General features: G+C 41.3%; 1 protein-coding gene across 3 annotated transcripts in view; it reads right to left on the bottom strand.

The window, feature by feature from the left end:
* Positions 1-25091, bottom strand: part of LOC128617866 (protein diaphanous homolog 1) — an 84812-nt gene that overhangs the window by 16554 nt on the left and 43167 nt on the right. For all 3 annotated transcript variants that reach the window (XM_053641060.1, XM_053641062.1, XM_053641061.1), the window contains 12 exons: positions 24404-24565; positions 22946-23047; positions 21984-22114; positions 21791-21874; positions 20342-20411; positions 18811-18950; positions 18078-18183; positions 17750-17860; positions 17130-17248; positions 15843-15959; positions 10763-10878; positions 5548-5612 (listed from right to left, as the gene is read on the bottom strand). In XM_053641060.1, coding sequence (XP_053497035.1) covers positions 5548-5612; positions 10763-10878; positions 15843-15959; positions 17130-17248; positions 17750-17860; positions 18078-18183; positions 18811-18950; positions 20342-20411; positions 21791-21874; positions 21984-22114; positions 22946-23047; positions 24404-24565 — 1323 coding nt within the window. The remainder of the gene's footprint in view (positions 1-5547; positions 5613-10762; positions 10879-15842; positions 15960-17129; positions 17249-17749; positions 17861-18077; positions 18184-18810; positions 18951-20341; positions 20412-21790; positions 21875-21983; positions 22115-22945; positions 23048-24403; positions 24566-25091) is intronic.

A 25091-nucleotide genomic window follows, 5' to 3' on the forward strand; every position in this document is an offset into this window, starting at 1 on the left:
TATCTGAAAATTTACCGCTTAATATACTGCTTTCTTTACTGACATACAAAATGTTTTTCTGTAACATTTAATTTTGTGTTGGAAAGCTAATGCTTGGGAATCTAAAATGTTTTTCCCCCTTGATAAAGTCATAAAATAAAAATCTATATTAAAGTTTGTACTAAAAAATAATAATAATAACAATAATAATAATAGGGTACCCAAGACTTTTGCACAGTACTATCTGTGTGTCTTGTAAGATGTCAGTTACCCAAAACGTGAATAAAATATATGAAAGCTGATATTTTAGAATAGCCTGGTCAAAATTCTGATCTCAATCCCTTTGAGATGCTACAGCGTGATGTGTTTCAGTTGGGATTTCCTCCTGGAACAGTTTTATATACAGTATCTCACAAAAGTGAGTACACCCCTCACATTTTTGTAAATATTTGATTATATCTTTTAATGTGACAACACTGAAGAAATACACTTTGCTACAATGTAAAGTAGTGAGTGTACAGCTTGTGTAACAGTGTAAATTTTCTGTCCCCTCAAAATAACTCAACACACAGCCATTAATGTCTAAACCGCTGGCAACAAAAGTGAGTACACCCCTAAGTGAAAATTGGGCCCAATTAGCCATTTTCCCTCCCCGGTGTCATGTGACTTGTTAGTGTTACAAGGTCTCAGGTGTGAATGGGGAGCAGGTGTGTTAAATTTGGTGTAATCGCTCTCACACTCCCTCATACTGGTCACTGGAAATTCAACATGGCACCTCATGGCAAAGAACTCTCTGAGGATCTGAAAAAAAGAATTGTTGCTCTACATGAAGATGGCCTAAGCTATAAGAAGACTGCCAAGACCCTGACACTGAGCCGCAGCATGGTGGCAAAGACCATACAGCGGTTTAACAGGACAGGTTCCACTCAGAACAGGCCTCGCCATGGTCGACCAAAGAAGTTGAGTCATATCAAGAGGTTGTCTTTGGGAAACAGAATATGAGTGCTGCCAGCATTGCTGCAGAGGTTGAAGGAGTGGGGGGTCAGCCTGTCAGTGCTCAGATCATACGCCGCACACTGCATCAAATTGGTCTGTATGGCTGTCGTCCCAGAAGGAAGCCTCTTCTAAAGATGATGCACAAGAAAGCCCGCAAACAGTTCTTGAGACCAAGATAAACTTATTTGGTTCAGATGGTGTCAAGCGTGTGTGGCAGCAACCAGGTGAGGAGTACAAAGACAAGTGTGTCTTGCCTACAGTCGAGCATGGTGGTGGGAGTGTCATGGTCTGGGGCTGCATGAGTGCTGCCGGCACTGGGGAGCTACAGTTCATTGAGGGAACCATGAATGCCAACATGTACCGTGACATACTGAAGCAGAGCATGATCAGTATGCAGTATTCCAGCATGATAACGACCCCAATCACACCTCCAAGACGACCACCGCCTCGCTAAAGAAGCTGAGGGTGAAGGTGATGGACTGGCCAAGCATGTCTCCAGACCTAAACCCTATTGAGCATCTGTGGGGCATCCTCAAATGGAAGGTGGAGGAGCACAAGGTCTCTAACATCCACCAGCTCTGTGATGTCGTCATGGAGGAGTGGAAGAGGACTCCAGTGGCAACCTGTGAAGCTCTGGTGAACTCCATGCCCAAGAGGGTTAAGGCAGTGCTGGAAAATAATGGTGGCCACACAAAATATTGACACTTTGGGCCCAATTTGGACATTTTCACTTAGGGGTGTACTCACTTTTGTTGCCAGCGGTTTAGACATTAATGGCTGTGTGTTGAGTTATTTTGAGGGGACAGAAAATTTACACTGTTACACAAGCTGTACACTCACTACTTTACATTGTAGCAAAGTGTCATTTCTTCAGTGCTGTCACATGAAAAGATATAATCAAATATAAAAATGTGAGGGGTGTACTCACTTTTGTGAGATACTGTATGTAGAGGAATAAGCTGACATATCTGATAACCACTGTACTGTGCTGCTGGTTGAGGTCCTCAGTAAAGATGGTTCCAATGAATACAAGATATACTTTTTCTATCAACGACCTTGGCATAAGCCAACTGTTCTAAGTGCTTACGTAAGACTGTATTCACTATTATGACTAGCTTTTACTGAGAGTCTTTGCAAGATATTCCAGAAACTACAGCTACACTTGAACGACTCGAACTCGACGCTACTTATAGAGGAGTCTTTTGTGCATTACGCACCGCAACATTAAGCCCATAGTATAGATTCTATACACAGTATACAAGTGCCTTGAACTCTCCTTGCTGCAAAGTTGGTTGGTGCTACATCCTCAAGACTGTAGATTAAAGCCAACTCTGAAAATAACCCACTGTCCAGACATTATCCAGAGTCAGTTTGGCAAAAATTTACCTTCATTTAAGCCATAAGAGTGTAGAACCACTCCAAACTAGCTAAATGTAAGCTAGGGCCTCCTCTCTCTCACTGCTGTAGTAGTTCTCCAGACCAGTTGTGTTGAACACCTCAGAAGACTGAGGAATGGTAAGAAAATCAGTGTAAAAAAGTGAGCCACTTCTGGCCATGGCGCACACAGCCACTTGCGAATGGAGTCAACACTGAACTGAATGACTTTTAAAGCATAAACTCAAGCTTGTGAGGAACACCCAAGGAAGTGCTCCTTTAGGAGAGAAGACTCTCCAACACTACAAAAATTGTTGCGTGCACTTGTAGGTCTAAAATGTCGCGACACATGCTTTTGCACTGAATCAGAGGTTGTCCACTGATCCAAAATCCACATTTCAGTGGATCAAAAACAGGAGTGTGAAAAAATACTTGAAGAGAACTGAACATCATACGAAAAGCCATCAAGCTTCTGTAGCAGATACTCTGCCGTGGCCAATCCCATGGATTTATGTAAACTAATACATAATTCAGCTCATCAAGTTAGAAAAGAATTTCCGCAGAATTTCATTGATTTTTTTATTTATTGATTGATTTCATTTCCTCTCTGGTCTGATTTGTGAAGTGACCTCATGGCTCGTTAAATAAAAAGGTGAAGATGAAAATCGATTGTTTGCAGATCAATGACTGGACAGAGAAATACGTGTCTGAAGCACCACTACGAAACAAAACAAATCCACATGGTCCTATTTAAAGCCATAAACTTATCCATAGATGAGCATTAAGAGGTGACTACTGTCACCACACAGCCACATTAGCTGCTTATCCGGCTCTTTATAAACAAGCAATTTTATGTACCACGACCTTCACACATTTCAGCTGAATACCTTCAGACTAAAGGGTCCTACAGACGACAGTAACGCCTCATCTTAAATCCTGCTCTAACGTGTTCCCTTCACTGCATCCATTGATCTCTTATCATCTCTAGTGTATCTGCTAGAAGAGTCTATGCAAATACCATGTTTGACTTGCATGCTCATAACCCCTGTCCAAATCCCTCGCACTCAAATGGACAGCGCAGAGTGAACGCGTACAGAAGACTGAGCTCGTGCTGCGATGTGTATTCTGTGCGCTGTGACTGACTCCAGTAGCGCACGTGAAGGGAATTTCACAAATGTGTTCGGCATTCTGAGGAGGAAGACGTTTCTGAGATCATGTTTTAGCAGCCTCCAAAATTGTCTGTGACCTCTGCTCGATAACGTCATCAAGCAGAGGTCACAGACAAGAAGCCGGCTGATTAAATCCCTCTTCCACTGACAAGGTTTCGGTGCTGCTTCAGGGAACCAGCAAATTGGTGGGAAGGACGACTTTGAGAACTTTATCTAACGTCATCTATACGCGGCGCGACCGTGCCACTATACAGAACGCTTATGAGCAGAACACTTTTTATTGCTTTTAGCTCTCTGCTCCGAACCTTTGTTCAAAATAGCGAGCGGCAAAGCAAAAGGAAACCGATCATTTTCTATGTACGCGTACGACAGGAAGTCGTGTTTTCAACGACGATAAGTGACATTTACATTGAGAGTTTCATTCAGTTTTATTTAATTACGTGCAAATGAGGTATGATGCAAAGTAAAGCACCGAATCCAAACTACTGGCTCGACTGAATCCTATAGCGCGCATGATCTGACATTTCTTAGTATCATCTAACACGTAATCAAACTTAAATACATGTTTTTTAACAGTGACAACACTAGGGCTGTGACAACTAATCGATAATAAAAAATAATCGACAACGAATGTCATTATGGATTAGTTGGGTCTGTGACCGAGAAAATAAAAATGGCCCCTTTAATCCAACGAATCGATTAATCGAAGAAATATTCGACAGATTCATCGATTATTAAAATAATCGTTAGTTGCAGCCGTAGACAACGTTAGTGGTTGCTGCACACCCACAGAAACAAATAATTTAATCGCTGTAGCTGTTTAGAATTCATTTTAAAAACACCGGAAACACTTCCTGTTTAATTAATTCATTGCAACTTCATGTAAAAAAAAATATTAATTAATTAATTAATTTTAAAAAAATTTAAATCTTCATCTTTGGCTAACCCTGGTTCAAGGTTTCAATATTTTGTTTCACGTCTTATAATAATAAACAACGTGGTCATGGAATTACCTCAACCCCTGATGTCAGCGGCTCTATTATCTAGAAAACTAGCATCCTGGTGGTAGGACCAAACCAGATTTTCCAACCGAGAACCATGTATTTTGTTGAGGAAAAGGCAGGACCGGCTTGTCCGCCAAGCTTGCTCTGGATTTGGAGCACATCGCCGTCATTTTGCCAGTGGGAAATGGCCATTACTGTTGCCAAAATAAGAATTTCGGAAGAGTTCCTGTGACTTTTTGTATTTATTTCAGGTTGTTTTTTTTTTCCTCTTGCTATCTCTCTCATTCACTCTCACACCCCATACAGACGGACAGAACGGCATCAACAATTTCTGGGGGCAATGACAAGAATGTGTTTGCAAGCCAGACATGTAATTATGTGGCATCAGTGGAAACCGAAGGGTCTCTCACACATTCTCAAACACACACACACACACACACACACACACACACACACATACACTGTCGCTCTACATGTGCTGGTAATGAGGGTCTGTTTCTCTCCTCTCCTCCCTTGCTACGCAGCAATTACTCTAAATTAGACGAGGAGGAACAAGGAAGAGAGGCAGAGAAAGAGTAAACACTTGTCTGACAGCCTCCTGATGGGGGTCATCCTCCACACACGCTCACAAATTGGACAGAGGGCATCTCCTTATGCCCTGATTTTGGGCACTGACGGGAAAATTGCAGTATATGAGATTGCTCTCAAACACACACACACACACACACACACACACAGGGATAATTGTGGAGTGTGTGAGCGAGTCTTGCTGGGAGGGATTAGGAGAAAGCCTGTCAAAGAGGAGGAAGAGGAAATCTCCTGTCTGCTCCCATCTCCTCTCACAAATTACACATCTGCCAGCTGACACACAGAGTGTGTGTGTGTGTATCACTGAGAAATGTGAATGTGTCGAGAAAGTTAGATTATATGAAACCCAGAATGGTAGAAAAGTAGGTGTGTGACCTTGGGAAGCTGTGGGAAGGGAAGTGGTGTCTGAGGATGTGCACGAGTGTGTCCGTGTTTACCTTTTTCTCCAGCTCTGCGGCCTTGGCCTCACTGATCTCTACTTTTCTTTTATCCACCATGTTATCTAGAGAGAATGAGAGAGAGAAAGAGAGTGAGGTGTGTGTGCGTGTGTGTCTGTGTCACATTTATCTGGCTGTGAGGATAAAGTGCCCTTCACTGTGATGAGTCTGTGTCTCCTCTGATTCGTGCTCTGATTACTGAGCAACCTAATTAAAACCCCATCCTTGGTTCTCTTTCACTAGCGCGCACACATACACACACACACACACACTCTTTCACAGTGAAAACTAAAACTCAATCTAAATTCAGCCACAACCATGTATAAAGAATCAACCTAAGAAATCATAAAGTAATCCTAAAGGAATTTTGAGAATGAACTCTAGCTAGCACATTTGCAGCATGTTGTGAGGATTAACCTACACAAAATCTGACGCATTTCCCTGAATTGAGAAAAGAATAATCTGTTTACTCAAAACTTACTTATAATGAAAAATTCTGAATATGTATAATTCTTCCATTTCAAAGATGAGGCCATGCTGTACAAACGCGAGCTTCTAGCTGATAAATTCCACAACACCTTCAGGAACGTTACTGGTGAAATGACTTTTTAACGTACAGCTCCGCTGATGAAGAACCCTACACTGCGGTACAACTGTGGTAAGACATTCAATCACGTCCGTCTCATCATTAGACCTTGATTACGGTGTTACATTTATATTACCTAAGCCCTATTTAGATGCGATTAGTTTTACATGGAGAGATGGGTAATGTAATTATTCTGGGAATATCTCTGGGATTTTAACTCCATCAGAAATTAGTCATGACAGCATTTTTAAAAAAAAAATTTTTACCAATTGTGTATGGGTCTGGAAAGGTTAGGCGTATTTTCCCTTCTATACGATGCAAGGAGGAAAAAAAAAAAAAGGTAATATTATATACACTGATAATCCATAACATGACTAGTGACGTGAATAATATTGATTATCTCATTACAATGGCAGCTGTCAAGGGGTGGGATATATTAGGCAGCATGTGCACAGTCAGTTCTTGAAGTTGATGTGTTAGAAGCAGGAAAAACGGGCAAGCGTGAGGATCTGAGCGACTTTGACAAGGGCCACATTGTGATGGTTAGACGACCGGGTCAGAACAGCAGGTCTTGTGGGGTGTTCCTTGTATGCAGTGGTTAGTACCTACCAAAAGTGGTCCAAAGAAAGACATCTGTGAACCGGATCATGAACATGGACGCCCGAGGCTCACTGATGCATGTTGGGAGAGAAGACTAGCCCGTCTGGTCCGATCTCACAGAAGAGTTACTGTAGCACAAATTGCTGAAATAGTTCACGCTGGTTATGATAGAGAGGAGTCAGAACACACACTGTATCTCAGCTTGCTGTGTATGGGGCCGTGTAGATGCAGACCGGTCAGAGTCCCCATGTTGACCCCTGTTCACTTCCAAAAGCATCTACAATGGGCTACGTGAGCATCAGAACTGGACCATGCAGCAATGGAAGAAAGTGGCCTGGTCTGATGAATCCCATTTTCTTTTACGTCATATGAATGGCCGTGTGTTTGCGTGTCACTTTCATGGGGAAGAGCTGCACCAGGATGCACTATGGGAAGAAGGTAACCCAGCGGAGGCAGTGTGATACACTGGGCAATGTTCTGCTGGGAAACTTTGAGTCCTGGCTTTCATGTGGATGTTACCTTGACACGTGCCACCTACCTAAACATCGCTGCAGACCAACTTCACCCCTTCACGGCAACGGTGTTCGCTAACGGCAGTGACCTTTTTCCGCCACACTGCAAAAACTGTTCATGAACAGTTTGAAGAACATGACACAGAGTTCAAGGTGTTGACTCGGTCTCCAAAGTCCCCAGATCTCAACTGGATCAAGCATCTATGGGATGTGCTGGACAAATAAGTCCGATCCATGGAGGCCGCACCTCGCAACTTACAGGGCTTGGATCTGCTGCTAACGTCTTGGCGCCAGATACCACAGCACACCTTCAGAGGTCTTCAGAGGAATCCATGCCTCAACAGGTCAAGGTGGACCTACACAATATTAGGCAGGTGGTTTTAATGTTATGACTGATCAGTGTATATGCTGTCAGAATTGACATATTGGTAAAAGAGTATAGTGTACTATGTTGGAAAAAAAAAAGTTTCACGCTTTCCTTTAAGTGTACACACACAGCAGGAAGTGCTCTTTTCCTTTGGTTCCCAACAAAACCCAGTATTGGAGAAGCATTTAAAAACAGACACAGAGTGGGGTTAAGGTAAGTTATTGAGTTCCTAGCACTGTTAACTCTCATGTTCTTTGCTGCACAAATACAACAGCCAATAAATAGCGATGCCTAAAATAGTACGTTAACAATGGAAAATACATGACGTGACATATGTAGTAGCGATTCCAGTGGCAGTGCAACCCCTACATACATACGCGTCATGTCATGCAACCTACTAATGATCAAGCACAACTCAAGCAAAGGTCAAAGCAATTAGTCTGTATTAAAATGAGGTAGTACACGTGGCATTTTTAGTGTGACGAGCACGTGTACATCGTGAAGACACTGATTCATCCAGAGATCACTTGACCCATTCGATTCGATCAGACCTTTCAACTGAAGACGTTCGATTCCCACGGACCTCCTCCGGCAACGTTACTTAACAGACACGTGTCTGGAGATCTCATCCAGTCTGTGCAGCATTATAGTTAAAACGGTTGAGACTTCCTAGACTTCTATTATTAGTGAGTTGTGCGTGGTTTTCCGTACTTGGTACCCATTACAAGAAGAGATTCTTGTTCGTGGCAATCACACACGCACAAGAGACAGAAATGAAACGAAATGTCTTCATGATACAAGTCCCACATCGATACTTCTACTTCTTGTCCTCGTAGATCTCGTTCTGTGATAAAGTGTTCCAGATGACTGGGGAGGGGGAAAAAAATCAGAAACAGCCTGAAGAAGTGATGGAGCTTTGGTCTGACCCGTAAGTTAAAGGCCAACGAGAATAGCTTATGGCAAATATGATAATAACAGGAGCGCAGGTGGCAATGAGAGCCTGAGGCAGACACAATGTGTGGGAGATGCCCATTTGCCATTTCATATACTGTCTTACACACACTCTCTCTCTCTCTCGCTCTCTCTCTCTCACTCTCTCACACACACACACGAAGCAAAGAAAAAATCAGAACAAAGGATCACAGTACAGAAGGAAACAAAGAGAAATATGCTAGAAAGCATCCAAGACTAGCAAAAATTTAGGAACGGACAGTTCTTCCTTAGGAAACAAAAAGATAGAAGCTGAGAACAGAAAGTAGGACAAAGGACCATATGGACACTGTACTCCTTTTTACATTTTAGAGTTCTACAAAATAGGACAAGAGGCTAGTAAGAGAAAAAGACGGAGGCAAAACAAAAAACTGTAAACCCAGCAGTGTTTAGAGTTCAAAGGAAATCTTTAAATAACGCAGGCAGGGCAGAATTAGGCTGTTCTCTTTTGACTATAAGAGGACAGGAAAAAAAAAAAAAGGAGCAGCACATTTATGAAAGAGTTTAAAATACCCCTGCAGCATACAACCCTAGAGAACAGTGCAAGCACAAGTGCACGCGCACACACGCACACACACACACACACACACACACACACACACACACACACACACACAGAGAGAGACCGCAGATAATAGCACACACAGTTCTTCTTTTATAGAGCTATCTCAGACTGGCAGGTTTCTATAAGAACTGCTGATACTGAAAAAGCTCTGCTGATGCATTGTACCAAACAGCAGTAAGGCTGGGCAACATGATGGCGTGATGAGAGATAACTATTAAGATCGTGATACTTTTCAGTAATCTGGACATTCAAATCTATGGCGCCACAAGTGTTTCAAACGTGAGACAAAAGAACAAAGTGATAAACAGACGAGGTTTGTGGAAGAGAACGCTTTAAACGAATGCGTTTAGGAGTACCTATGAAATTGCTGCATCTCTTGGTATTAGGGATAGATAATATAGGCCTATATATATTTAATTACACTCATTTGTTTAAGAAAAAAACAAATTGGTTTGATATACCCTCAGCATGTTGTACCAAATGCTCTCTGGAATACTTATGGCTGTCATGGGAAATGAGTCAAATCCCTCAACATGCCACACACTAAAGCCTGGTCTATGCTTCATCACGACTGCTTCGGAGAGTCGCCAGAAACAAACCTCGGGCAACCCTGAGCGTTGACAGCTCACAATCAGAAGAGGATCAGAACAAAGGATCGCTGCCGTCCGTCGAACAAGGTGGAATGTAGTATACAGCCTGGCATGATATGTGAAAGTGATGTGTGACAAATTATTATTTTTTTTTAATGCCAGACATGGCTTTTCTCATTGACTTGTGGTGGAGGTAGTCATTTCAGTGTCTGAATACTGCTACCTAAAATAGTGCAGATTAAAATTACAGGTTAATCCAACTCCCTAAAGACACTGAGCTGACTTATAAGAGAAAAGTCGCTCTAAACGACTAAGTAGCTTAAATGACCAACTAGAGGAGATAACTTCTACACTGTTTACCCATCGGGTTAAAAATATACACATGTTTATAAACTAATGCATAGATCCTATACAGTACTTGCTTTTTTTGAGTTACAAGTAACCGCCGCGTCCACTGTAATATGGGAAATGTAGTCATACTCATGCTGTGATAAATGCATTTGAGGAGATGTGGGTGTGCACATCTGCCTCCCATTCATTCACACATCTCTATCGGCTAATCACCGAGGAGAAGGATTGAGGAGCGCCTGCTGTTCAGACGCAAACATAAATCAGGCTTAGTTCAGAAGGAAACCGGCAGTGGCTCTTAAACTACTTCTAGACGGGATTTTAAATGAAGATAAGTTAAGATATTGGGCTTATAATCAGAAGGTCTTGAGTTCCTGGTCCTCCCACTGCATCACAGCTTTCCCTCATCCTCACAGCCTGGAGTGTATGTGCGCACAGATGTAATTCACTTTGGATAAATGAATTAATAAATGTTTTTTAAAAAAAAATTTAAAAAAAAGTGCAAATTTCATGAGCACTGTAAAAAAAAAAAAAAGTAAAAAAATAAATAAATAAATAAATAAAACCTGTTCTCTGTGTCCTCTTAACCTTGAGAGCTCTGTGCTGCCACCATGTGGAAAGAGCTGAAGCTGAGTCTACATGTAATGTGAATCGTACCAATGAGTGCTTCGATGTCCAGTTGGAGGTTTCTGCATTTGAAATCTGGATCGCAGCCATTTCTGTGGAGCACGATCTGCGCTACACACTCGTCTATCAGCTTGTAGTACTGCGGCCTGGGAAGACGCAAAGAGAGGGACATGACAGAGGAGAGATATAAAGGCAATAAGTTCACAATAGTAAAAAAAAAAGAGCAACCTTGAGAGACTCGGATCGCAGCACTGAGAGGCTGAGGCCATCATTAAAGACAGACCGTAATGAGTGAATTAATCAATAATAAAAAAAATAGAAAGCATTCTGGCTTTGACCTTGAGCCCACTAAGAGGATCTGAGCGTGCGCGCACACTCTGGCCTGAACTCTGGATGCGCACAACGGGTATAAAGAGCCTGGCGCTGTTGTGCCTGGATGCTCGGCTTGTTTAATACACAGAGAAGGAGAGTTCAAGTCTTTTTCCACCTTTTCCACGTGTCCACAGTCTATAGGCGTACGTGTGCATATATACGTGTCCTGATGGTCAGATATTTGATGGGCTTGCAGACACACTCCATTTGTGAGGAGTCTGGCATCGTGACCTGGTGTGAAAGTAATTCAATACTTTCATTTTAAGCCAAGCTGTTTCTCTCTCTCTCGACTTTATTTGGTATCAGTCGTTCTCCTTGTTTTTTTCTGTCCATGTCTCTGCCTCCCCCCCCACCACCACCACCCCCACTCACTCACTTATTTCTTTGGTGGAGCGAGAGAGACATCTAGTGACCATTTTTTGTTACGGATTTCCCTTTGTCGAGGAAAAAATTTCCGATATCTGCTATTGCGAATCGGAAAAATAACAATAATAATAACTTCCTCCCTCCCACTGACCTTTTTTCTCTTTCCTCTTCTAAGCACCCCGATTTTCTCTTTCATTCCAACCACTTTGTTACAGCCTTACCTTCCTGTCATTTGATGTCCTTTGCATTTCAACTATCGATCTTTCAAAATTGCGTTGTGTTACGGGATTGTGCGAAACACAAACCTGGTGAGACAGGGGGAAGGATGTACTGGGTGAGAAGAATGAAAGAACGGCATGCAGGATACATGGAGAGAGAAACGGAACATAATGGAGATACAGGCATAAACAAAAAAGTGTCAGAGGTGAAACTAAGTGAACAACACGCGCGAGTGTATTCACATTTTGGGAGAGTGAAAAATTGTCTACGCGATTTAACACTTTCATCACTCATTCACCATGAGCCTTTAGACACACACACACACACACAGACCACATATCAAATACAAATATCACTCACACACATACACACACACACTCTCTCTCTCTCTCTCAACCTCCCTGGACAGACAGAGACACTTCAATTTCCTGCCTGTCAGATCACATCAAGCTGACGAGGAAAATGCAACAAGTCTGACAACCATTTACCCTCTCCTCCTATCTTTCCCTCTCTCTACATCACTAAATCTTCTCTTCTCTACTAAAATCATCATCGTTTTAGCTTTCTGTCTCTTTGTGCCCATTCATTTTCAAGCAGTGTTTAGTGAAAAGGTGGGTGTGTGTGTATGTGTAGGACTGCGAATGCAGCCGTAGAAAGCATCTGTGAAGCATAACTCTCTCAATAAACACGTAAATCCATATAATACCGAGCCAGACGCGTTTCATCTGCTTACACAACTACTTTGTATGTCTGTGTGTGTGTGTGTGTGTGTGTGTGTGTGTGTGTGTGTGTGGTGTATTCAAAAACATCTCCCCTCAATCAGGTATGTGTGGGTTAATTGTTACAGGGGTGAGTTAACCTGGAAATGCATTTATACACCGGTCGCCGATGGCAACTGTGTAAGCCTCCCACTACACATCAATCAAAAGCTTCGCCTCTTTCATTTCCTCTCCTCGCTCTCTATATCGATTCTATTTTTCTGCTCATCTTACGTCTCCTCACTCAGACATGCTGCAAGTCTCGCAATCACACAATCGACAGCGAGGAGACCATTCCGCTCCTACACCTATTCAAAGCTGTGCTTTTGTGTGGGGGGGAGGGGGAAAAAAAAAATTATAGATCTATATAATTGAAGCCTACTTATTTTCTTCTCCTGTTATTTCTCCAACTTCTTTCATCCAACCGTTTACGTCGCACTTTCCATTCCTTCACGAGAGTAAGTGCATACCGGAAGCGAATTCGTTCTCTGAAAGGTTGCGCTCTTTTCTTTTCGGCAAGCGTGGAGAATAAACGTGCAAAGGCTTATAAGACTGCAAGTGTGAAGAACCTGACTCAAACTGGGACTGAAAAAAAGTTTAGTTGGTCTCAACTTGATGCAAATTACAGCAGCTGTCTGGTAATAAATAAAGCCTGGTGTACTGCTCCACTCTGCCAGAATAAAACGGATGAAACGTTAGTTACAGCAGTATTGGATTTCCTCAAACTGCACAATAATATACATAAATGTGCTCTGGCAGAAAGTCTCAGACGTAATCAGTGCTCCTGGTGAGTTTTCCAGTGAATGACTATTATTACATTATAGAGCCATACTAAAAGATCTATATTCCTGTTGTCAGGACTAGTTTACACACTATATGGCCAGTATATAATATATAATAAGGACAGCTGACCATTGAACATCCCATTCCATACCCATGGGCATAATATTGGGTTGTTCCCCCTGGGCTGCTAGAACAGCCTCCACGCTTCCGGGAAGACTTTCCCTTAGATTTTGGAGCGTGTCTGTGGAGAGCAGAAACTATAATGCTACAGCACACAAGTATATTCTATACTGTTTGCTCCAAACTTTGTGGCAACCCACATATAGATGTTATGATCAGGTGTTCCGTATAGTTTTGGCCATAGTGTACTTCTAAATATATATCGGCGTTGCAGTACAGATGAGGCGGGGGGTGTGTCATGGGTAGGCATGGTATAAAGACACGTGCTAGTTCGCATCCTCGTCAATCTTTACACATTTTGCGCAGGAGCTACGCATATGGAATACGGCAAAAGAGCTGTCCGTTATTTTCCTTAGTAATAACCGCAGAGAAATCAATCAGTATATGAATCTGGAGTGATGGAATGACCGCTCTCTGCTTGACCATGTCACAGCACCCTCGCTTTCCATCACAGTAAAATAGTTCGTTGCTCTGAACTTCTAGTTCAATGTATCAGTGCGGGTCCAACTGAACTACCGTTAATAAGGATACAGTTAAAATCAGTTTACCATATTTATTAGGAATGTCTCCAAAAAAACATTTACCAAAAACAGTCAAAGACTTTTGATATCCGCACTTTCAATTTCTGCCGGAAGAGAGAAAGGGTGAAAATCTTTAATAGAGGTTAAAAGGGCCTACAACAAAGTTTCAAATCTAACACTTCACAAATCATTTTAACGGCAATTAGATTTAGACAGGCATTTAAAATGATGTTTGTTTTGCTTTGCTCTCCTGCGACAGTCAGAAAAGTCATTAAGACGTACAGTGGGGGAAATAAGTATTGAACGCTCCAAGATATTTTTCAGTAAATATATTTCCAATGAGGCTATTCACATAAAATTTTCACCAGACTTTGGTATTAATTCAAGAAAGTTATGTGTAATAAAACAGAATGACGTAGGGGAAAAAGTATTGAACACGCTAACTGAAATTTATTTAATACTTAGTGGAGAAGCCTTTGTTTGCAACGCCAGCTTCAAGACGCTTCCTGTATGAAGAAATTAATCAGCCGCAGTATTCAGGTGTGAAACCAATTGAGAGAGGGTATGTTTTGGATCGTTGTCCTGCTGGAAGATCTCATCACCCACGTCTCATCTTCATCATCCTGGTGGATGGCAGCAGATTCTTCTCAAGAGTCTCCCGGTAAAGGGCTCCATTCATCGTTCCTTTAATTATATGAAGTCTGCCAGTACCATGTGATGAAAAACAGCCCCACACCATGATGCTTCCACCTCCAAACTTCACTGTTGGTGTAGTGTTTTTAGGGTGATGTGCAGTGCCATTTCTTCTCCAAACATGGTGTGTAGTGTGACAGACAAAAAGTTCAACGTTGCTCTCGTCTGACCAGACCACACTCTCCCAGTATTTCATAGGCCTGTCCAAATGAGTTGTAGCAAACTTTAAACGAGCTTTGACATGCCTTTTCTTTAGTAATGCAGTCTTGCGGTGTGAGTGTGAGCAGTGGAGTGCATTGCCTATTGTTTTCTCTGTGACGATGGCACCTGCTGCCTCCGAGTGTTTCTGGAGCTCTTTCCGAGTGGTCCTTGGCTCTTGGGCTACACTTCTGACTATTCTTCTGACTCCCTGTTCAGAAATCTTGCGAGGAGCTCCTGTGCGTGGCCGGTTGATGACGGAGTGATGTTGCTTCCTCTTGCGGATAACGGCCCCAACGGTGCTTACTGGAGGATTCAGAAGTTTTGAAATACGTCTGTATCCGAATCCATCAATATGTTTTGCAACATTAAGGTTGCGAAGGTCTTGGGAGAGCTCTTTCCTTTTACTTTTACCCATCATGAGATGTTTCTTGTCTGACACCTTGGTAACGAAAAGCCTTTTTATAGACCATCAATTTGCTAACCCAGCTCATATTAATTTGCACAGATAGGAGGTATAATTACTTACAGATTTCAGCTGGTTCCTTGCCTTACCTTGCCTTGGAGAACTGCTTTTTCTTAGCGTGTTCAATAATTTTTCCTGTGCCATTCCTCTTTCTTACACACAACTTTATTTATGGACTTTAATGTTGTGAATTATTAATATTTCTGGATTTCTTGAGTTGAGGTGTCTGTTGAAAATTTAATGTGAATAACCTCATTAGTAATATATTTACCGAAAAAAATGTTGACATGTTCAATAATTATTTCCCCCACTGTATGCCAGAGCCATATCTACCTACAGTTCTGGCCTGTGTGCAGTGCACACAAGCAGCTGCAGGTTGCATGAGAAGTTGAAAGAGAAATGCAGTGGGGATACTTGGTCATGTTGAATGTGCCCTTACACCTTCATCCTTCATCCTGTTTACATTCCCCAGTCTCTACAGCTCCTCCTCACATTGCTCACACAGCTCAAGGTCACTGAGAGGTAATCACAAAGTAAGGAGGTAGGGGTCGTACCTAATCAAGTAGTCATTGCGCACCAGCAACAGGTGCTGCATGAGGGACAGGAAGTAGCCTTCAGCTTTCGAATCCTTCACCGTGTTCAGCAGCATCTGGAACACCTCCGATATGTCAGTAAACAACACGCTGTTAAGGAAGACGCCGATACAGAATACAAACAAACCAGACATACCCGCATTGAACAGAAACTTCAGTGTTATAAATAACTTTCCCATTTCCTGAGCTGTTCTGATCTAATAAATCTACTCTACTATGAATGTAATGTACTAGCAATGTTCCCAAGGGCACCAATTATCTAAATGTGCTTTTTCGAGTATTTGAAAGAAGTACAGGTAGATTAAGTCACCGGTAGGTTTTCCGTGCACCATCTGGTGGCTGAACTTCAGCGAGCTACATTTACTAAAAAGAAATAATTCTCAGTGGTGTATAATCAGATGATTATATTCAGAACAAAGAATAATAATAGTAATGTAGGATGAATAAATCTTAACACAACCTGAGTAAAATTAACAACATAAACACAAAATACAAATGTTAAGATTTTTTTTATTTTTTGGGGGCAATTTTTTTTTTGGAACCCTTGAGACACCTGGTGGTTAATCCAGGAGCTACATGTAGATTTAACTGTGTGGGACGTTTCAACTGCACAGTAATTAAGATCTGGCTCAAACCAGGAAACAATGCAATCTGAATCTGAAAAACAACATTGCCATGACAACGCTAAGAGCAACCGCATATTTATTGCAGAGCATAACATGACGAGTCTTTGAACTGATGTTCTTTTTTTTTTTTTGTAAATCAGCTGTCTGGATAACCAGGGCATTTTGCATGCGTTACTGGCTGAAGGTTTGCTAAGAAAAGAGGGCTTTTACCTTTTTGTCAACATGAAAATAAAATTTTTAGGGTTTGTCGAACGCAATAAAATCCTGTATTGTCACATTCCATACGATAAGTTTACGTTGATATGATTCGATTTAACTCGTGCCCATTTTGATGGCACTAATGATACAGTACGGTATATTATAATATCCATCTATCTTCTTTCTGTCTATCTGTGTATTTGGTTTCACATGGTATGATGCACATAACCAGCCAGCAAGTAACAGTGCTCCTAGCCAACCACTGAGGGCCCTGTTGGTTCCTGTTACATACAACTGAAACCTGTTACCGGTCCAGTTGGACAAAAAGCACAATTCCAATGTCCTGATGCCAGACGCTACAATCATCTGTACAGTGGAAAAATCCTGGTGTGATATCTTTGCTTATGACCTTCTGAAAGGATATTCCATCTCAACGCGCACATCTTCAAGACGGGAACGCAGGTCCTCCGAGTCCTCCTCAGCCTGCTCATCAAAGACCTGCAGCTGCACACGGAGCTCTTCGTTTTCTATGTTCCTCACCTCCTGCTCACAACACACGCAGACACACACACAGTATGACCAAGAGCAGTATTTAAAGGAGCTTCATGTATGAACATGAGAATATATTACATTCAATATAAAGCTGTGTATGAAATAAAGACTAAAACAGACTAGCTAAGGATGAAATGCAGATTAATCATTTATATTAAAGTACAGTGATAATACAGTGATGGTTATACTGGCTAACAGCAGCTATAACAACAAATGTAACCTAAGATTGCTGTTCTAATTTGCATATTAATGCATATTCATAAACCCTGGCCTTTACCCTCGAGGGTGTAAAGGTGCAGAAGTGCTTCCAGACCATTTTACTATTTAACTGGGTATTCAAAAAAACTCATTCAATACAAATTATTTGAATACACTTTACACAATTTGAACAAGCGAGTCATAAGGCTTCATATACACACAGCACAGTGCAGTGTACGTGCATTGCTGGTGTTAAGGCCCATAAACTAAGTAGAACGTGTGAATTAAACTCACAGCGAGCAGCTCCCTCAGGCCCAATCTCATCAGCTCCGAGCGTATGTGAATTCTGAAGTCGAGCTCCTCTCCTCTGCTGATCAGAGCATTGATGAGCTGCATACAGCCTCCCTGAACACACACACACACACACATCACACAGACAAGTGAGGCCGACACAGATAACTCTCAGAGGCTCACACTGCAGCATTTAGTTTTTAGCAGAAACGGGGAAAAAATAAAAAATAAAAAGTTGACTCAGTGTTTCCAAACAAAATGTAGGCTGTGTAAATCTTTGACTTCATGACACCTGCTCTGTAGTTCCTTGCTCATTAAAACTGTGTGTTACCTTGAGAGCGATATTGGACTTGCGCATGCCAGACAGCAGGGGCTGGAATCTCTCGATGTCCCTCTCCTCAGCCAGCGCAGTGATGGACTCCAGCACGCGCTCATGACTGCAATACACGTCACAGACACACACTTTACAATTCAAGGCCTCATCCACAAACGCAGAGATATTTATACGGTTTTAATGTTTATACTGTTGTTTGATAAACTTTCAAAATAAATATCAGTACAGGTCTAAAATCTACTGGTGTCCTTTTAACGTTTGAACACATAACACTGCACAAGATCAGAATTTTTAAGTAAATGTAGAAATTTTTCAGAAAAAAAAAAAACGTATCCGTAACATTTGCATGTATGTTGGCGCTTTATGACAAAACAGTATTTTACTAGTTTAAAGGAAACTAAGGGTGTGTGATATGACAACATTCTTACGGTGATGCATCATGGGTATTGTTGTACTTCAATAACACTAACATTGTTGCTTAGAGGAGCACGAAGCTGATTGTATGTTAAGTTTTTTGTTGTTGTTTTTTTTAAACTGAACAAAGCATAACTGAAGTCATGTGGTACTTGTTATCCAAGCTCAGAAGAAAAAAAATATTGTAATGTATAATGTGTTTTGGTCTGTATAGCCTCCACACTCACAGTAAACGCATTTGTGCTATCCGTGATTAACATGCAGCCCTATTAAATCATCACACACAGACACACACAGACCCCACACAGACACTTACAGGTTTTCAGGGTGCTCGAGAATGCAGATGGCTGACAGCAGTTTGACAGCGTCCACCATCATGTGAGGGACGCTGTAATTTATGGCTCGGACCAGGAGAGGAATCCCGTCGGCTGACGCCAACATGGCTTTCAAACCGTACTGAAACACAACAGCATGACCGTCCAAAACCAGAATTCACCATTTATATAGAAGACAGATTTCTTCCATCCAGCAAAGAAGACCTGTCCTGTCTAGTCTTACCGGGAAGAACTGCACTGACCTCAGAGTCAAGTGCGACAATGAAAAAGGTCAGCCTCTATATGCGGAAATGATACAGTACCGGTCAAAAGTTTGGAGCCGCTCCACTGAAATGTTTCTCATGATCTTAAAAACCTTTTGATCTGAAGATTAACGTTTGAAATCGGTGTTGTAGACAAAAATATAAATCGTGCCGACATAGTTTTCTAATGAAAGAAATGAATAACATTTTATTTACAAAAAAAAATATTTTTTTAAAAAAGATGATTTGGAGTGACCTACTCAGAAAAGCAGCCAATAAGAGTCCAGCGTAGGTGGGAACTCCTTTAATACTGTTTAAAAAGCATCTCAGGGAAATTCCTCAAGAAATCGGTTGAGAAAATGCCAAGAACACATTTCTGGAAATTCTAGGCAAAAAAGGGGGTCTACTTTGAAGGTGCTAAAATACTCAATTATTTTGATTTATTTGGGATTTTTTTTTATCACAACATAATTCCCATAGTTCCACTTGCGTTACTCCAGAGTTTTGATCACAATATTATTATTCTAAAATGTGGAGAAAAAAATCAAAATAAAGAATGATTGTGTCTAAACTTTTGACAGGTAGTGTGTGCGCATATATATATATATATATATATTAATATCTTTACAGCAATAAAGTGCACAAGAAAGTATGAGAAGCATAAGAAAGTATGTACAGTGCACTATACTTCATTCATCACATATTTAGTGAATTTTCTATGTAAAGCTTAAACTCTGTGCAATGCCTTGTAGATACAGATAAATAAAGAATGAGTAAATAAACAAATCTCAGTCTAAGCTATGAAGAACAAATACAAACCAAATATATCGAATCAATTTTCTTTAACAGTTTAAAATTTAGCTAATTCGGGTATCGTATAATAATTGCGCCAAACTGGCTCACGGTACAGAAATATAAAGTGAGGATGAGCAGAATACAGCATTAAGGCCCATATAGAGCAAAAAGAAGGTAAAGCTACTCCTCCATGCTACTTCTGTTTCCAACCCCATCGTCGGTTTCTAACGAGATTCTTAAATCCACAGAGATAAGCTGCTGAAAAAGCAATACGGAAGATGCAGTTGATCTACAAGCAGAAACCTGCCAGCGAACTGCGCTGATTTCTGATTGGGGTTTAAGGCGCATTACCATAAATTCTACCATATACATATAAATCCGTATAGTAAGTGCCTAAGCTGTGAGCTGAAGAGTTGCAGTGCATCAGTTACAGAGTCTGTAATCCACCTGCCAAGTACTGAGTGCTTCCTCTCACCTTGTTGTTCATGAAGGCTTTGAGGCAGCGGATGATCTCATGTTGGCACTTTACTCCAACACCAGCATTCCTGAGAGAGAGAGAGAGAGAGAGAGAGAGAGAGAGAGAGAGAGAGATCAATGAATATCAGCAACAGCACGGCAGCAGAGAGAGATTAAGTGCAGAAAATTAAACACAGATAATACAGCTGCAGAGCTTTCACTGATTTTTTTTTACCCCCCCCCCCCATTCTTAAACCTTTACACTATAACAGCTCCAACGAAACCATTTCGCTCAATATTAGGCACGCACACTAATCCCACGTTTTCGAGTTTGAGCAAAATATTGATATCACAGCTTTGTGTTTTGGCTGAGATCTGACTAGTCCTCCATGCTCACTGCCAGCTTATGCGTAAGGTCACATGACACAGATGGTCTTAAAGCAGGCTGAAATCTCACCTGTGTTCTCATGCCTAATCTGTGTCAGTTACCCTAAGGCTAAGTTCACACTACACGACTTTCACCGTCAGCAGATGGCTGTACTGTTCACACTACATGACTTGCTCTCTTGTAATCAGGAGTCTTGAAGTCGTTGTGGTGTTCATTACGTGATTACTCGGACACAGGGGGTCACACACTACACGATCCGACAACGACTATGTCACCCGATGACTCTGTCTGGTGTCCAAACTACATTTTGTCACGAAAACACACGCGAGGAGCGACACGGACATGACGCGAAAACCACCAGGAGTTGTTTATTTGAAGATGGACGTAGGACAGAAACAAGCGGTGCGAGCTGTTTGCGTGATGATTTGTGCTGAAGAAAACCCCCCAAAAAGGAAAAGACAAAGAAAGTGGGTGAAAGAACGGATGAACACACGCGGGCAGCAGGGATTGTGTTCAAAAGTTGTACAGATTCAACTCTTTATGCTTCTGCTATAGGTTTCTCGGGCTTCCCTTCCTCAGGGTGACCTCACCCCATGCCTAACTCTCTCACTGGCTGTAGCTCGTCGCCGCAGTCACTCCTAGTGACGACACTTTTCACACCACAGGATGTGAAGTCGCCCGACAGCTCCAGATATTTAGTATGCCAAATATCCGCGTGGCCTCGCCGATACCTCGGCACTTTGTAGTTCGGTAGTTCACACATAACCATCAACTGCCGATTGGCGAGCGCAGACTGTTCACAGAGTCGCCTCCAATCAAAGTGTTTTTGTCGGCGACTTGCGAATCGGGCTTAAAATCGTGTAGTGTGAACTAGGAGTAACACGTGTTCACGGAATAAAATACGTCAGCAGACTGGATCCACAAAGAAAAGTCAAATAACATGTGAAGTAATAAAAAGGTGACTGATGTCACTCTGGGGTTTTGTCTGCTGTCTCAGCATGTTTAAGTCCTAGTTCACGGTCATATGAACCTGTTGGACATAATTACGATAACGGAACTGTGTATGTTGGGGTGTCTTACGGGTACTCCTCTTTCTCGTCCTGGAGCTTCTTCAGGAAGTTGAGCAGCAAAATCAAACCCTCCTCTCCAAACGTCTGCACCCAGCTGTGATGCACACAAACACACACACAGTTAACATGTTTATCATAAGACGTGCATGTCTCTGTGTACATGAGAGTCCGAGTCTGAGTGTGTGTGTGTGTGTGTGTGTTACCTGACGGGGTTGTTATTAAGGGAGATACGTAGAGACTCGAGGCAGCTCAGCAGCTGGGTGTCTCTGGGTTCAGTTTTCAACTCTTGGATGTACATCACAGCAGACCTGGAGCTTTCCTTTTGGCTCTGGCCCTGTGTGCACGCACACACACACACACACACACACACACACAGTATTTAAATGATAATTCCAATTATGAATAAATATCCTAGAATTACAGAGTAAAACTCATTGCTCATAGGCTCTCAAACAATGCATCACATCTCCTTATTAGCATGACAAATGATATAATCCATGTTCCTTATTGTGCTTCTCTGTTCAAAATAATCAAAACAAAAAATCAGATTTAGTCAGTAATGTGCAATCCATACGTCAAGTGCACTTCTCTTACTACAAAAGCTGTGCGGCCAAATCAGTCAATAGCTTCACTCCAGACACTGAATTACAAATGTTCATTAGATTTCCTAATCGTGAGTTAAGAACGTCATTCCTTGTTAAATCAAGCATCTTTAATGTTTTAATCGACTCAAAAGTGTTTAGCATATTTTAAATAATGATTGGTCTAAAATCCTTTATTGAATCTCTTGAAATCTGACTGTCACTATAATCCAGTATATTCACTTTAATATCAGACTGCTTCTGTAACAGTTCAAGAGAATCAGATAGCAGGATTATTAGCATATGAAAGTCGCTAAAGATGTCTTTCAACTTCACAATCACATGCTGTAGGTCTATCTCTAGAGAAATGACTTGTTAACTACAAGTGGTTATTTCATACTCGTGATCTGTGGAAATTTCTAGATGAATGGTTGAGTTAAATCAGGAGAAGCGGCGTAGTGAACTCTGCCTCTTCATCCGCAGCGCACTGTTACACCACAAGGGGTCTCCAGAGCACGAGCTGAAATTCATTGACCTAGAGGTTTGCCCTTAGTAACGGACCAGTGTGTGTGTGTTTTCCTTACAGCTTTAGATGTGTGCAGGTACTGAGAGACCATCTCTCTCTTTATGGCTATGTCCTTCTGTCTCAGCGGCACCTGCTTCTCCTCATTCAGATTCATGTCCACCTGGAGAGAGAGAGAGAGAGAGAGAGAGAGAGAGAGAGAGAGCGAGAGAACACAGATGAAGGACGCTGTGATTAAGAAGGTCAATCATGCAGTTTGGCATATAATTAGGTAAATTATCCTGACGCACCAGATAACTGTTAATTACTCAGTTTTATTCACACATTACAGCTGTCAATGTCACTGTTCCAATTCATCAGACTAATGAATTCAAAGTGAAAAAAATGCATATTTAAATATTTTAGATCACACGATCCTTAAAGTGACCTTAAATGTAAGTAAACAGTTTGGTGTGAAACTGTTTTCTGTGACTGAATCTTGAAATGTTCCACTTGGATTAAAGTAGACTACACTAATCCGGTATGTGTACATGTCGGCAGTGTGGAAGCATTTTAAAGTGTCAGAGAAAGATGTAAGAATGGCCGTTAAAGAAGTAGGCATATGTCTAGGACAATTATTCATTTGTTGTGGGTCCATCCACTTTTTTGCACTCTTGTCAATGCACTTTTTTTGTTGTAGGCTACAGAGTGTTACACTCTTTCAGCGGTCAGTTATAGGCCTAACATAGGCTATTCAAGGGGGGCTCAAAGATGACCACATCAAAATATTTTTATTTTGCTAATTTATTTATTTAAAGTTATATTGTGCCTTGTTGGTAGCCTAAGCCTGCTGGCCTGAAAAAAAAATGTTCATTTAAATAAATATTTTGAAATTGTAGATTTTTGTAATTGATTGTTTCTTTGAAAAGCAAGACAAAATAGTAAAAAGCACATTTTGACTATTTAATTTATGCAATGGTGAAAAAAATGGCAAAATAAATGGAACAAACGCGAAAAAACGTGTTCGGTATTCGGCCTTCGGTCGAGTTTTTTATTATATTCGGCTTCGGCCAAGAATTTTCATGTCGGTGCATCTCTAATATATAATAAAATGAAAGTACTTTGGGACTCCTAATTGTGTGTGTTGGGAACTTAAATGATTAAAAGTTGTTCTCTAATGCAGACAAGCCACCTAAAAATGTTTAATTTATTGTTTTAAGTTAACGTTTTTTTAAGAAACGATATCCAGGAAACATTACTGAGAGAAAATAATAAAAATTGGAAACATTAAAGTTTATGCTAACGTTATGATATTTAATAGTTTTCACTGCCTCTGGTTTATGTGGCATTATGTGTGGGGTAGTCTTAGTGCTACTTTTCACTCTGTCTGTAGCCGTATAAAATTAAACGCTCATTAATATTCTAATGTATGCGAATGCTAAGTGTTTCAAGCAATTGAAATTCAAATGACATTTTAAGTGACTTTGACAGCCACCTCCCTCTCTCTCGCACACACACACAGCTACATGCACTGTCTCACCAGCATCTGCTCGAAGAGCTCCAGGATGTAGTCGTCACTGTGGTCCTGCAGCATGGCAGCCTGGGATGGGACCTCGTACAACACAGCAGAGGAGTGTCTCTGACTCGTCGTGCCCGGCTTCTCCTTCTCCTTCTTTATTCGCATGCTTGTGAACCGCTCCAGCTGCCACACAGTGAAAGGTCAAAGGTCAGAGTGAGGGTACCTAGCTGAGTACTCTCCAGAGAGGTCACTGGGGGTGGAGCCAGGCAGCTGCAATGACCGCATCTCTAACACACAAAGCACACACTACACACTGACTACATCACAGCTGAAGGTGCACTGGAGTGAAGCGTCACTCCACCACCCACCTGTAGTGTGCATTAGGGTCAGCCTATATCCCTACAAAACAATAACTTAACTTATATTTAATAATAATAATAATAATTATAATAATAATAACATTTCAGGTGGTTCAACTTAAAAACGTGAGGAAACTCAGCTTGAAGATAAACTTTGTTCCAACTCAAAAAAGTTACGTTTTCCGAGTCAAGACGATGGACTACTTTAAGTTTCATTTTTGAGAACTTATAAACGTGAATACAATATCCAAATCATGTCATAACAATTGGAGTTAAAGAGAAGAAATTACGTTCACATAACTTAATGAGGCTATCGTGTTTTACAGTGGTGAAGTAGCCTAAGGGCAAAA

This window comes from Ictalurus furcatus, chromosome 14 (assembly GCF_023375685.1).
Source record: "Ictalurus furcatus strain D&B chromosome 14, Billie_1.0, whole genome shotgun sequence".
NCBI lineage: Eukaryota > Metazoa > Chordata > Actinopteri > Siluriformes > Ictaluridae > Ictalurus > Ictalurus furcatus.